This window comes from Ceratotherium simum, chromosome 9 (genome assembly GCF_057802395.1).
Source record: "Ceratotherium simum simum isolate JZ-2026a chromosome 9, ASM5780239v1, whole genome shotgun sequence".
NCBI classification, from domain to species: Eukaryota; Metazoa; Chordata; class Mammalia; order Perissodactyla; family Rhinocerotidae; genus Ceratotherium; species Ceratotherium simum.
Genome location: NC_141908.1, coordinates 61224534 through 61240303, shown reverse-complemented (window position 1 = coordinate 61240303; position 15770 = coordinate 61224534). Strand labels below are relative to the sequence as shown.

The following is a 15770-nucleotide window of genomic DNA, read 5'->3' as shown; positions in this document are numbered from 1 at the left end:
TATTTATTGCCTTGTTTTGACTATCATGTGTTTTGTTGAGAGGCAGCACTAAGTTAAGCAATTGTGGGGTCAAACCCTAGACCCACCACTTCCAAACAAAGGAACCTTGATCACTTTACTTGAGTTCTGAGCCTTAGTTTTTTTCCATCTGTGAAGTAGTGGTGATAATAACTACATAGTAGTTATTAAATATAAGGATTTTAAGGAATATATATAAAGCCTAAAAAACTACTGGCATATAACAGTCCAGATGAATTCAAGCTACAGACTAAATAGTCCATTGTAGTTGCTACAGACAACATATCATGTTAAAGGAATTTTTTAAACCCTCTTTATCCTTAAATCATTTTTATTACTGAAGTCCTTAGAATTTTTTTAATCACTTGCATTCCCATTTCATTGTAGCTTTTAGGTATTCATTCCTTTTTTTAGGTTGTTTCTTTGGAAGGTAATGATAGTAGTAATTTCATGGCTTTCTAACAAACCGTATTTAAAATTAATTTTATTGCTTATTTAATAATAGAGATCAGTAGGTTGAATGGCCTGTTGACATAAATGCAAAAGTTAAGGGCTCTTATTGTTTTTACCCCCAGGTCAATTGTTGGAATGACTATGTATAATCAAGCCACACAGGAAATTGCAAAACCATCAGAGCTTCTAACAAGTGTAAGAGCATACATGACTGTACTCCAGTCAATAGAAAACTATGTGCAAATTGATATTACAAGAGTATTTAATAATGTTCTTCTTCAACAAACACAACATTTAGACAGTCATGGAGAGCCAACCATTACAAGTCTATACACAAATTGGTAAGGAGCACATTTAGAAATTTGGAGTGAAATAAAGTTTCTTTGTAATGAACCACTTAGGCAAGTTATTTTCTTATAAGTGCTCATTTACGTTGTTATTGGTCAACTTAAAATTATATATAGGAGTGTATACCATAATAAATTTTGAATTAAATAATTTTTCCTTGTTATACATTTACTTTTCTCCTTAGGTATTTGGAAACTTTGTTAAGACAAGTCAGCAATGGTCATATAGCTTATTTCCCTGCAATGAAAGCATTTGTGAACTTACCTACAGAAAATGAGTTAACATTCAATGCAGAGGAATATTCTGACATATCAGGTGAATAATATTATGACATGTTTTAGAGAATGAAGAAACCTTGATTCTTTTGGTTTTTGATTCTGTTATGACTGTTTTCATTTAATTATATGCATAATCATACCTTTTATCTTAGACTTACCTTTGCATTTGTGTTACTTTTTTTATTCTAGAGACTTTTCTCAAGATTCTCCATTAATAATTTGCTTCTGTAATGGAATGTTCCAGTATGTTATTCATTTTCTTAAGGTATTTGCTCTGTCAAAGTATAAAATTAATTACATTTCCTTTCAGAAATGAGGTCGTTATCAGAACTGCTAGGCCCATATGGTATGAAGTTCCTAAGTGAAAGCCTTATGTGGCATATTTCATCACAAGTTGCTGAACTTAAGGTAATACAGACTTTATCGATTTTAGCTTTTAATAGAAACATTAATTCCTGAAAAACATTTCAAGAATATGAACAGCAAGGCTAGACTATTAATTAATTTATCCTGACATGAAAGTTCTCATATGTAAATGAAATTAGAGAGCTAGCGTGGCCTTTCAGTAACATCTTAGTGTAGTTCTCTCTGTTTTACAGATGAAAAAACTGAAAGCCTAGAGAGGTGAATTGACTTGCTAAAGGAGACTGAAACTCAGATTTCTTGACTTTTGGTCAAGTCCTCTTTCTCTTGTACCATGGTGCTTTTCTTGGAATGACCATGTTTAAAAATTCCAGCCAAAGTCATTTGTTTAAATTTGTAGTTTGAATGTGTTACTTTCCACAGATTAAAACACAAACATTATTAGGCTTATTGTTTTTTTCTTACCATTAAGCAATCTTTTAAATTATCTTATGCCTGTTTTAAGCTGGATGAAAAATGTCTTTAGAATGCTTAATGTTTTAATAAAGATATGAAAGAACTGAAATAAGAACATTTTAAATAACTTTTTTTAAAAGCCTTTTAGAAATATCCCAGAGCTAAGGTGATTTATCTTGAATAAGTCTGTGTATATAATAGCTATCTAGTTTTTGAAAGAATTTGAATTTGGGCCACTAAAACTTGAACTTATGAGCAGAATAGAAAAGGCATGTTTTAAAATATGCCTTTTTCTTTGTGAAAGTTTTTTTGTTGGTTATTTGTGCCTTGCATTTTTAATTTCTTAAGAATATGGTATATAGCACTGATAAGTAGCTTGCATTTCAAATGTAGCATTTAGAGGTCTAAATGTGGTAATCTGATTTACTGAAAATGGAGCAAATTTATAGGATAAGTCAGTTGCTGTAAGGTTAATAATATTTCGCTGAGTGAATAAAATAGATGGCAAAAGTCAGCATGACTAAAAGGAGAGGCAGCATTACCCAGTGGTTAAGAACTCAAGCTTTCAAGTCAGGCTGCCTGTATTTCAGTCCTGTCATATGAGCTTTGACTTTGGACAAAATTTAAACTCACTAGGCTTTTACTTTGAGAGAATTATATGAGATAATACATGTCAGACACTTAGGTACTCAGCATAGTGCTTGACACAGTAAGTACTGAGTAAATATTATTTTGGCATTCATCATGTCATTATCCTCTCGTTCTTTTTTAAAAGAATGTTCTACAATTCTTATATAAAAATCAACTGTTAGATACCTTATAATGTGCATTTTCAGTACACAAACATTTTTTTGTGTGTGGTTTTTTTTTTTTAATTTTTTTTGTTTATTGCAGTAACATTGGTTTATAACATTGTAAAAATTTCAGGTGTACATCATTATACTTCTATTTCTGCATAGATTACATCATGTTCACCACCAAAATACTAATTATAACCCATCACCACACACATGTACCGAATTATCCCTTTCACCCTCCTCCCTCCCCCCTTCCCCTCTGGTAACCACCAATCCAATCTCTGTCTCTATGTGTTTGTTTATTATTGTTATTATCTACTACTTAATGAAGGAAATCATACGGTATTTGATCTTCTCCCTCTGACTTATTTCACTTTGCATTATACCCTCAATGTCCATCCATGTTGTCAGTATACAAACTTTATACAGTTTTAAATATACAAACATTGTAATACTAGTTTTGGTTCTTTACAAGCAAATATCATTCTTATTTATTAGACTCATTTCCCTGTAAATACATGATCTCTTTTCATCCTACTGTTCTCAGATAACAAATTTCTCATCTCCAATTTACTTTCTTCTGTTCCTTTCAGTATGAGGTAATAGAAGAATTATGGCCCAGTAATTTTACTTTACCAGCTATTTTTTAATTTCAGACTGAATAAAGAGATACTTCTAGAACTGTCAGTATTTTTAGTGCTTCTTTCCCATTTAATGTGGTGGATTGAGTATTGTGGTGTAATAAAAATTAGCCTGTTTGGGTCTCTCTGTATTCATGTCTGTGAGAGTTCAAAGGCATCTGATGTCCTTAACAGCACTGCAAGGCCCCTGTGGGATCTGGCCTTTCACTTTTCCTCACCTCCTTTACTTCTCCAGCCTGGTTGGCCTACTTGCTATTGTGTCATCTCAAAACACTCTTCAATGAGATATTGTCTTAGCTTGCCTTCTCATAACATTTGTGTATTTTTCAAATGTCACCACATCAGGATATCCTTCCTTGACCACGCTTTCTGAAATAGCAAGCATCACTTTTTATTCTCTTTATCCAGCTTTATGTGTATCTTACTTGTGACCTCTCGTGTTGTGTATTTGTATATGTCACTCTCACTGGAATAAAAACTCAGTTACAGTCAGCCCTCTATATCTGTGGATTCTGCATCTGTGGCTTCAACCAGCCACAGATAGAAAGGCCTACCGTGGTTGTCGGTACTGAAATATGTACAGATTTTTTTTTTCTTGTCATCATTCCCTAAACAATACAGTGTAACAACTATTTACATAGCATTTACATTGTGTTAGGTATTATAAGTAATCTAGAGATGATTTAAAGTATATGGGAAGATCTGCATAGGTTATTTGCAAATACTATGCCATTTTGGACTTGAGCATCCAGGGATTTTGAAATTGGGGGGTGGGGGGGTCCTGGAACCAATCCCCCGTGGATACTGAGGGATGATTGTATAAACTCGCTTAAAGCCTTGGTGCTAAATTAGTGTCCAACACATAGTAGGTGCTGGGCAAATATTTATTGAATGCAAAAATAAAAATAGATAGCTTTCTTGACTCTGTTCCTGGACTTTTCTAAGCTCTTTACATATGTATTACTAACTTCTTTAAATCCTTAAAATTGGTATTGTCCCTATTTACAAGTTAGGAAAGTAAGACCAAGAAAGGTTAAGTAATTTGTCAAGGCTCACATGCTTGATAAGTGGTTAAACTAAAATTTGAACCTACATAATCTGTCTAACGCCAGAGCTGATGCTAATACCATGCTACGCTGTCTCTGGAAATGAAAGGAATCTTAGCTGTCACCTGACCCACCCTTAGCTGATTCAGGCACATATGCTACATTTTTTTAGGTGATGATCTGGTCTTTTTGAAAATGAATCAATCTCATCAATTACTTTGTATTTCTAGTTATGTTGAGTCAATATCTAAATAGTAATTTTTGATTGGTCCTCATTTTTATATCAAAAGGCAGTGACTACCTTTGACAAGATCACCCTTCACATATTTAAAAACTTTTGCTGTGTTATTCTCATCCCCATGGGAAATATATTCATATTTAGTCTCACTTTCTTCTGTACAAATTCTGTCTTGTTAGTGTCACTCTTAGAGCTTAGTACCTTGAACTGAAAATAAACTTTAGCTAAAGATTTGATTAGTGAGGGTACACTTAAACGTACTCTGGATACTGTACTTACTAATACAGTTTAAGATAGCATTAACACTTTTGGTAGCTATACTATGTTATTTTGATATCAACTTGCAATCAGATAAGTTTTCTTGTTTTTTTTTACCATACATATTGACATTGAACCGTGGCTCTCCATATCATATATTTTGTACAGTTTTTTTAGACCTGTGTTGCTTTATTGTTGTTCTTTTAAAAATTTATCTTGTTAGATAATGTCCATTATTTCCAGATCTTTTTTGAGTTCAGATTTTGTCATAGTCTTTTAGTAATCCTTTTGTAAACATAAATCTTAGCTGTTTTCTTAAGTATTAATGTTATCAAATAACATTCTGATTCTTGAAAAGAAATGGAAGGAACTTATATTTTAACATTTCTCTCATATCTTGGAGTGACCATAGTTTCTTTCTCAGCTATTATTAAAATTTAATTTAAATTTGTTAATAGTATAAATAATGTTAATGGTATGACTAGTCCTATGGAGTGCTAATAGTATAAATAATGCTATGGACCTTTCTGATTCAAGATGTTATTTCTTGGCTGGATTCTTTTTCAAATATTTGATAATATTAAACCTGAGTCAAAAACCTAGACAAAAGAGACTTTCTGTGTAAGAGCTTAGATTCATTATCTCTTAGCTACATGGGTGTGGATTAGCTTGGGTTTGTCGTTAAATGTAATTAGCTCCAAAACTGCGATGGTTTACGCTAAACCATTGTTTTCTCTAAAACTTTTGATTTTAGCGTTTTAGTAATTTTCTATGTGATTTTCCTTACTTGACCTGACTTTCCATTTTACCTTCATTAAAACTTGCATATTTTATTAATGATTTAATGTTAGTTGTAGAAAGACTTTTAGAAAATCATGTGATTATGTTTTGGTATTTAGCGGCTTTCTGTTTTTACTTTTTTCTTCTCTAGTACTAAATCCTGATTTGATTAAATATTTTTCAAAAGGCTTCTTCATATGGTCAACCATAAATATGAAAGCTTTACTTTTCTTTGTGTCTTTATCATTTAGGTTCTTCAAAACAAAGTTAGTCCTAAGGATTCAGTTTTCTGGAATTGCACAGTGCTTTACAGTGATTTTCTTAGAAATACTTCTTAACAATCCCAAGATGTAATCCAGATTTCTCTGGATTAAACTACTTCTGTATTATTAAGAACTGGAGAAGGTGTTATTCATGATTTTATATTCTCAGCCTCTGTGTACTGAAACATACTTTCATGTGTATTCTTTTGTTTAATTCTGTAAGAAATCTTATGATCATAATATAATTAGTTTCATATAGACAAGTTCAATGTGTTGTATACTATTTCATTGAAATAAATCTCCAAAAGTACTCAGTCTTTCAGTGATGATTCTGATTGTTTTGCATCTTTCAGTGTCCTATAAGATTACTTTCCTCAGGATAAGCTAATTTATGAAATTACAGAAACAAAATAATATAGATTTTTGTTTCTAATATTGATAGGCTAGGTTATTTAGTTGTCCCTTAAGGACAACTTAAAAAACTAGAGAGATAAAAAGAAACGAGTCTTCTTTTAAAGAAGAGCTAAAAAGATAGGTATTTCTAGGCTGGTATCAAAGAGAATGTGTGAACTCAGAGACAAGCCTAGCCCTGGAAGCCACTTTTGACCTGAGGACATTTGCTGATCCAGAACTAACATTTGTAAGATTAAACTGTGGTTTTGGTGGCCTTGTTGGGCAAGGAGTCTGTAATCAAAACCGGAAAGCCTGCTGAAAATGGGAATGAGAAGGAAGTCTGCTTAAATTCCTCTACACTCTTTTTACATGAACACTCCAAAGGGTTACACCTTCAGGGTAACAGTGAACTGGAAATGATTCACCCCTCATCAGGGTTTGCAGCCTTGTTTACGTTGCTCTCTTTGTCCAAGGAGTCTCGGGTCTTGAACCTGGATTAAGGTGGTCCTACATTAGTAGTGCCCCAAGGTGCTTACTTGACAGAAGCTAACAAAAATCCTCTTTGGAGAAAGGTATTTTCACCCTAGGCTTCAAATGATTCCTGCAAATAATTTTTCAAACATGGTGACCTCTAGCTGGAGAGTGAAAGTCTGTTAGAGATCAGTGGAGGATGGAGGTAGGAGGTTTAATACGTCTGGCTGGCTGCCATGATTCTTAGGTCATTCTGCCTCTTTCTCCTGCCACCTTCTGTTTCTGGTGTTTCTTGAATTTAGTATTCTCTTTGGCTGCATCACTTCTTAAGGTGGTGAGGAGAAGTTGAGTGTGTAACGACTGCCGCCCCCGCCCCCATACAGACGTGTAATAACCCTCTTGTTTGTTTGTTTTTGTGAAGAAGATTAGCCCTGAGCTAACATCTGTTGCCAATCCTCCTCTTTTTGCTGAGGAAGATTGGCCCTGGGCTAACACCCGTGCCCATCTTCCTCTACTTTACATGTGGGACACCTGCCACAGCATGGCTAGATAAGTGGCACGTAGGTCCTCACCTGGGATCTGAACCTGCAAACCCAGGGCTGCTGGAGTGGAGCGTGCAAACTTAACCACTATGCCACCAGGCCAGCCCTTAACTCTCTTGTTTTCAGTCTCAAGCCTTTCTTTCTATGCCACTGCCTACCATTCCTGAGCCCTGCCTGCGTCCTGAGGCATGGATTAGCTTACCTTCTACATTGTATCTCCCCTACAGGAACTTGCTAGTGAAAATTCTCACCTCTACTTATTCTTTGCTCCAGTTTCCATCTTCTAGAAATTTGTTGACATCTCTCATTTGGTCTTGTTTCCTCTGTTATTGTAGGTTTATGCCTTTTTATTCTTTTCCTCTCACTTTAGTGGATTTCTGGAGGAAGCAGAGTTTTAGACATGTATAGAATTCTCTGTATTTAACCAGCATTTCCACATAGTTTACATACTTGTTTGAACATTTCTATAGGAAAAATTTCTGAAAGTGGATCAAAGGATATGAACATTTACATTTTTTCTGTTATTGCCATGTACCTCTCTGAAAAGATTGTAGCTCACACTCTCCACATTAGAGCATGATGATGTAATACAGCATTTTAGTCTTTATGAAATTAGACACTGAAATGTTTTTGGGGGAATTATAATATTTTTAAGATCATTGTGTTAACTTCTTAGCTTTTATTTTTCTGTATTTTTATTTATGTTTAATCTAAACTGACAAACTATTATGTGGCTGCCTCTTTTTCTTTTAAAGATGACCTTAATTGTTTTTAGTTCCTGTTTTAGCTGAGGACCCTTTTGTTTCAAAGAGTAAATTTGTGTGCCAATAAAAAAGGAGAGCTTCTTTATATTTAATGGTTGTGAATAAATTCGTGTGTCGGACATAGCGCTGTGCATGTGTACTCATGGTAAAATGTGTTTATTACTTTCCGGAGAAGAAAACAACCAGTCTTCTTTCCTACTAAAATTCATGGGATGTTTCATTTGAAGTTGTGCCCATTGAGTCAATTTCTCCTTCTAGTCCTGCCAAAGAATTGTTTTGGCATTTAACAGATCAGTTCTTCTAGTTCTTCACAGGGTCCTGGAAGATTTTTTTTGAAGTAGGAAATTTAAATACGAGTTGTGCCAAGAATTTAACAGTTTTTTTTTAACCATTTCTTTTTTTAGTACCCTTGATTTGTTTCACTTGATTTGTATCAGTTTGTTGTAAACCATTTAGTTGGTAGTTCTTAGTAGTACTTCCAGCTTTCAGTCCGTTTGTCAGTGATATTAATCATTGGCTTTAAATATATGGAGAGCTCTGTTTCAGGATGCAATTGAGGGAGAAAAGAAAAAAATTTAAATATGTAAACTATTACCTTCAAGAGGAGACGACATTTTACTTTTTTTTTTTTCTTTTAAAGAGTAATTTGCAAACAGATATTTTAGGGTAATAGTTCTTAAAGTATGGTCCTCTTATCAGCAGCAGCATTACCTTGGAATGTGTTAAAAATGTACAATTTTTGGTTCTACCTCAGGCCTGCTAAATCAGAACTTATGGGGCTGGGACCTAGCAAAGTATGTTTTAATTAACAAGTCCTCCAGATAATTCTGATGCACACTAAAGATTGGGAACCACTTCTTTAGGAATTAAGAGCATGGATTTTTAAATCATTTGAATTCAAATTCCAAACTCCACTATTTAATATCTCTATAACTTTGGGCAAGTTGTCTAACTTCTTCGAGCCTTAGTTTTTTCTCAGTTGTAAAATTAGAATATCACCTCCCTCATTTGAATCAGGTTAAATGGGATTATTTATAAATTGCCTAGTGCAGGAGCTTAAAAATGATTACAGTCTCCTTATTATTAAATATATACTATAATTTATTGATGATGGTCTAGTGGTTAAGATTTGGCGCTCTCACCACTGTGACCTGGGTTCGTTTCTTGGTCAGAGAATCACACCACCCGTCTGTCGGGTGTCACACTGTCATAGCTACTTGTTGCTGTGATGCTGAAAGCTATGCCACTGGTATTTCAAATACCAGCAGGGTCACCCAGGGTGGACAGGTTTCAGCAGAGCTTCTAGGCTAAGACATACAGGGAAGAAGAACCTGGCCATCCACTTGCAAAAAAAGTGGCCATGAAAACCCTATGAATGGCAGCGGAGTACTGTCTGATATAGTGCTGGAAGGTGAGGGGATGGCGCAAAAAGACCAGGCAGGGTTCCACTCTGCTGTGCAGAGGGTGGCTAGGAGTCAGAATCGACTTGACAGCACTAACAATAATAATTTATTTATTCTAAAACACAATTACACTATGTTAATATTTCTGAAATTGTATGTATGTGCTTATAGTCAGATGATTAGAAAAACATTGTCAGTTTAGTTGGTAGAGGTTTTTTTCTTAATGATACATAAGATAATGGTGCATCTAAAATTCAGTGATGTCTTTGATTCACTGGTATGTGATATTATGTTTTAGCTGCCTAGGTACCATCAGAGTTGGGCATATAGTTTGAGTGTGTATTGATTGAATCAAGGTTTAGTATGGGGCAAGTATTGAATTGGCCCCAGAGAGAGCAGGCAGTCTAATCAGAGACTGTAGAAGTTGAATAAAAATAAAAATGACTGGAGCTGAACAGCTGATTCAGAGCATAAAAAGAAATAATCTGAAGTAATATCAAGTAACCTAAGCAAAATTCATACTGGTATAGGAAAAATGATTTTTATGGGTTTTCTCTGTAGTTTTTCATGCTCCTCTTAATCAGTTGTCATCAGCCTTTGGCTCATAACAAAACCACTATGGCACTTGAATAATATGCTTGCTACATCTTTGTACCCAGACCTGCTGAATTGAAATATCCAGGCTTTCCAAATACATCTATCCACTATCTCTGCCAGAATCAAATTAATTATATTTGTTTTAGTTATACTCTTTAAGCTAAATTACTTTTCTAGTGCTCCTTTTAAGAAAAACTTCTTTAATGAGTTATACTTTTCTTCATTAGCTATCCTTCACTCCCTTCCCTTATGTTTATCCCTTCCTTCTCTCTCTTCCCTTTTCTCAGGTCCCTTGAAAGAGAAGTAGATAGTTGACACTTCCATTTTATCATTTGTCCTGGGAAACATTGCCCTATTATAATCTCCATGAAGTGGTCCCACACCCCAACAAGTTATCCTCCCTCTGATTGCATATATCCAGTGGTGAACTGTAGGCTGTCTTTGGCTAGCTTTAACTTGAGCAAGTTCTTTTTGTTTTGGTTGGAATTTATTGCTCTCTATGTCCATTTCAGTGTCTGCCTTTTATTATTGATGCTGTTCTGTATCTAAGCATAAGAAAATCCTTTATCCTGCTCCTTATCTTTATTGCTTTTTCCTGAACTCCTCCCTTCTTAAATTTGCAAACTGAAGGAAAACATTAATCCTATGTAAATAACTTTAAGGTTCTTTATTAAAACAGCAACAAAAATATATAGCATAGAGTATCTGGATTTCATAAATTATATTTCCTACTTGTCAGGTTGTAATTTCCAAGCATGCTCTCATCTTCTTAACACAAGGAGGTCTATGCCTGACGTAGGATCTTTCTTTTTTTTTTTTTTTTTTAGAAACTTGTGGTGGAGAATGTTGATGTGCTAACGCAAATGAGGACCAGCTTTGACAAACCAGACCAGATGGCTGCGCTGTTTAAAAGATTATCATGTGGGTAACTCATGATACTTTTTATAAGCATTAATAAGCATTAAGAAGACTCAGTATTTAGCTTTTGCTCAAAATTTGTAAATATAAATGTAGGTAGTCAATTATGAAAAGTATTCTTTAGCTTATGAAGAGAACTAGAAAATTTTTGCAGTCAAGCCATTTTTAAGTATATGGCCTCTGTGTTTCATAATTTTTTTTTACCGTACTCTTAGTACCGTGTATCAAATATTTAATGAATGTTATCATTATCAATTAGTTCATGAACCTGTTAAGTTTAATACAGTAAATCTGTATTAATTTAGACTAAAGGAGAATTAACTTTTGTCTGTAATTTTGTAAAAATCAGCTTTATTGAGGTATAATTTACATACAACAAAATGTACACATTTAAGTGAACAGTGTGATGAATTATGACAAATGTATATATATATCCATGTAACCATTACTTCTTTTCTTTGTGTGTGTGTGTGTGTGTGTGTGTGTGTAAGATTAGCCCTGAGCTAACATCCATTGCCAATCCTCCTCTTTTTGCTGAGGAAGATTGGCCCTGGGCTAACATCCGTGGCCGTCTTCCTCTACTTTATATGGGACGCCACCACAGCATAGCTTGATAAGCGGTGCGTCTGTGTGCACCCGGGATCCAAACCTGCGAACCCCAGGCCGCTGCAGCAGAGCGTGCACCCTTAACCGCTATGCCACCGGGCGGCCCCTAACCATTACTTCTTACTGATTTATTTAAAAGCCTTCCCAAAGTTAAGAATTAGTGAAATCCCAAATAAAATATTCTTTGTATTTTAGGAAACCAGAGAAAGTTTATTTTCCCAAATGAAAAAAATTCCTGAAGAAAATTAAAGCCATGCATGTATTTTACGTACTTCTCCTTTGACATTTTTCTTTTAAACTTTTTGCAGCTATATCATATTTTATAAAACTGTAAAATGATTTAGAGGATCACTTTATTAGGCTGTCTTATCCTACTTTAAAAAAATACAAACATATTATAAAAATAAATATATAATTAAACTACACAATGAGTTTCCTTGAACAAATCAGTGGTTGCCAGAACTATAAAGGGAAAGAAGTGGGGGAGTTTTTGGGGGGAATGAAACTGTTCACAGTGATGATGATGGTAACACAAGTCTCCACATGTTAAAGATTTTTCCTAGAGCTGTACATCAAAAGGAGAAAAAAGGTCAAGTTTACTGTATGTTACTTTAAAATATAACATTAAAAAAATGAAAAAGACTGACTTGGTAGCATCGTAGGGAGGAGGAGTGTGAATGAATTGTTAGTAGGAAATTATTTTTTAAATCTCTACCAGATTTCTTTTGTTTGTTGTTTTACTATATACTTATATTTTCCAGTCGTTTTTTCTTTGTTCTTATTATTTTTGTTTTTTTCGTTTCTCTTATTTTTTTAATACTTATTTCACCACCCATCTAGCCTTAACCCTATTTAACTTTCTACTGATAAAAGTTTTGACTATATCGTCTGATTAGAAGCTACTAATTCACTGCAGTGTTCAATGTCTTTTTACTGTTACCTTTAGTTTGCCGATTTGTGGAATTAAAACAAAATGGAGTTTGTTAAAATTCCAAGCAAAATTTGCAAGTTTTCAAAATAAAATCCACAATATTTTATCTAGATTCTGTTTGCTTGAATTTTGTGTATAATAGTGGTGATTCGTGACTTGAGGAATTGGCCAAAATCAAAAGCTAAATTATTGAGTCTTAATGTCCCGTATATATCAAATTTATCTTTAAATAGAATTTCTTTTTTGTGATTTGGAAAAAGAAAAGATCTGCTTGAGAGAGGCTTATTTAGGGGAATAGAGAAAGCTTCTCTTTCAGTTGAAATGTTTTCCAAAATATTCTCTTTTGTGTCTGATCCTTACCTTTAGGCTTCCTTCACCCCATATCCATAAGTTTATGTACTTTTGTAGCAGTGTGATTTTCATAGTCAACAAACACATTCTTTTTAATACCCTTAAAAATAAAAAGCAATATAATTTATTAAAAGTAGCTCTGAATTGGGAAGCAATCTGGAATTAATTATCAGTTTTAGGACTTTCTAACCATGTGACTTGAGCAAATTTAGTGATGTCCCTATTCCTTTTTTTCTAGTCTTTGACACTATGTTTGTTGGGGCTACGTTCATCGCTTTACTGGCACCCTTCTTCCAGACCTTTATTTTCTGGTTTTCATGTAGTAATTCTTCCGTTTTAAAACTCATTCCACTCACTTTTGCCCTGACCTTGCCACCATCTGCAAACCTACAAGTTGCCTCCAAGGACCTTTACTGTAGCACTACTTCGGGTGTTATTATCACCTGAAACTGTTGCACTAGTAAAATCTTGAGTTTGAAATTTCACTCTGAGACCATAGTCATGTCTTCCAGCTCTCCCACTCCTTCACTCCTATTAAACTTTTTGTTCTAGCTCACTGAAATTTTGATGTCTCTCTAGTTTTCTAATCAGTCTCTTTCTGGCTTTACTTAGTTATCCATTCTGCACTATAAAATTCGATTAGTGATTTTAATTACATTCTCCTCTGTGCTATCATACCCTTGACTTTTTGCTACATTCAACATCCCAAGCAATTTCCCTGATCCCAGAAAAGTCTCCTGCTCCCTGGAAACCAGGTACTGCTTGTGAAATAACACTTTTTAAGTCTGTTGTTTAAACCTTCCTCTTACACATCCTACCACTCTTCATATTGCTAAACTTTTTGACAAGCTTGTATTCACTGTTTTGTCTTCCCAATTCCCTGCTCTTAGTACACTGTAATATGGCTACTTTCCCAAAACTTCTGGAACAGGTCATTAGTGACTACTCATTTGCAAAATCTGGTCCTGTTTCCTCATTCTTATTCTACTTGATTTCTCTATATTGTTTATCTCTTTTATTCTCCTTTTTATTGAAACTTTATTCTCTTCATTTGCCAATACTTTTATCTCTACTTTTTAAGTTATTGTTCTACAGTCCTATTGGGAAAATTTATTCAGTCTTATTTATCACTGTGTCTTAAATATTCATCCCCAGCCTTGACTCTCTCTGTGGAGCTCCACACGTTTAATACCAAGGGCTAGTTTGACCGGGGTTGCTCAAAGTGTGGTGCATGGAGCAGAAGCAACAGGCAACAGCACCACTTAGGAGCTTGTTAATGTAAATTGTTGGGTCCCATCCCAGACCTACTGAATCAGATTGCTGGGGCCTACCAGGTGATCTGATTTGTACTTAAGTTTGAGAAACATCTTCAGCTATAGGAATGGGAAGGCTCTTCCCTTCCTGGGAGGTGCAAGGGTGGGGAGAAAAAGCCTGATATTCCTTCTTGAACATTTCATTACCCACCTTGCCACCTACCCAGTCACTCGCACAAGAAAACTTGGATATCCTCCCGGATTCTTCGTGTCATCACATTCCACATCCAATAGCTGTATCTTGCAGATCAGAGTGCAAACTGGTGGGTCACATTTGGCCCAAAGACATACTTTTTTTAGCCCTATGCTACATTAAATTAAAAAACAAAAACGGGGGGGGGGGCATTATTTTTAAAAGGGAGATATTTCACATAAAAATCCAAGCTTATGGCTTCCCCCAAAAAAGCTTGGGCAGTGTTTCCCGACATGGCAGTGGTTAGCCGGAGCTTAGTAACAGTTGCCACCTTCAGAAATTTTTTCTTCATTCTCTCTTACTCACTATTCTGTCTTTCATCGAGTCTACTCCACTATTTTACGTTAACTGCTGTAGGTATTTGAGCTTGTAACTTCTGCTGCAGATCCCACCTCTTAAATGTAATGCCCCACATCTATTCCTGTCTTTTCCTGTGGCTCTTAGGTAAGGCTTTATCCTTGTTTCGTGAACGACAGTCATGGCTTCCCAACAGTCTTCCCTTTCTAACCCATCTCCCACACTCAGAGTCATATTTCTAAACATATTTCTTTTTATATCATTCCTCATATTTCAGAAACCCTAAGCACTCCCCTCTTTTGAATGATAATGTAAACTCCTTAGCATGGCATTCAAAAGCCTTTATTTGGAGTAACCTCGTATCCAACCATTCTTTCCCCTCCTTTCCCTCATTGCCATTTGGTTGCCTTGCCCAAGACCCTCATAGCCACTGCTGTAGTGTTAGTTCCTTGGAATGTGTCTTAGTCCATTTGGGCTGCTGTGGCAAAATACCACAGACTGGGTAGTTTATAAACAACAGAAATTTATTTCTCACAGTTCTGGCGGCTGGAAGTCCAAGATCATGGTGCCAGCATGGTTGGGTGAGGGCTCTCTCCTGGGTCGCAGACTTCTCATTGTATTCTCACTTGACAGAAGGCGTTAGAAAGCTCTCTGGAGCCTCTTATAATCACTAATCAAATTCATAAGTGCTCCATCCTCATGGTGTGAGCACCTTCCAAAGGCTACAACTCCTAATACCATCAGCTTCGGGGGTTAGGATCTCAACATATGAATTTTGTGGGGACGCAAACATTCAAACCATAGCAAGATGTTACTGGAAATTATAGGGGCCTAGGGGAGGTGCCAGTGGTCAAATAGATTTAGCAAATAATCTGTTAAACGGTAAGTTAAACAAGATTTCTTACTGTGAAGTTTCGCAAAACTTTTAATGTGTCATTATTGTTGCACATATTCAAGAGGAGGTTGTAGGATAATAGTTTTTGCAAACCTATTTGATTAAAATTCTGGGTAACACCCTTTGGAATATATGATTATATCATGCTACTTTTCTT

At 35.1% G+C, this 15770-nt stretch overlaps 1 protein-coding gene across 1 annotated transcript in view; it reads left to right on the top strand.

The window, feature by feature from the left end:
• Window positions 1–15770, top strand: part of NCKAP1 (NCK associated protein 1) — a 100337-nt gene that overhangs the window by 72007 nt on the left and 12560 nt on the right. The window contains exons 21-24 of the mRNA XM_004426706.3: window positions 594–812; window positions 1004–1134; window positions 1408–1505; window positions 10937–11030. Coding sequence (XP_004426763.1) covers window positions 594–812; window positions 1004–1134; window positions 1408–1505; window positions 10937–11030 — 542 coding nt within the window. The remainder of the gene's footprint in view (window positions 1–593; window positions 813–1003; window positions 1135–1407; window positions 1506–10936; window positions 11031–15770) is intronic.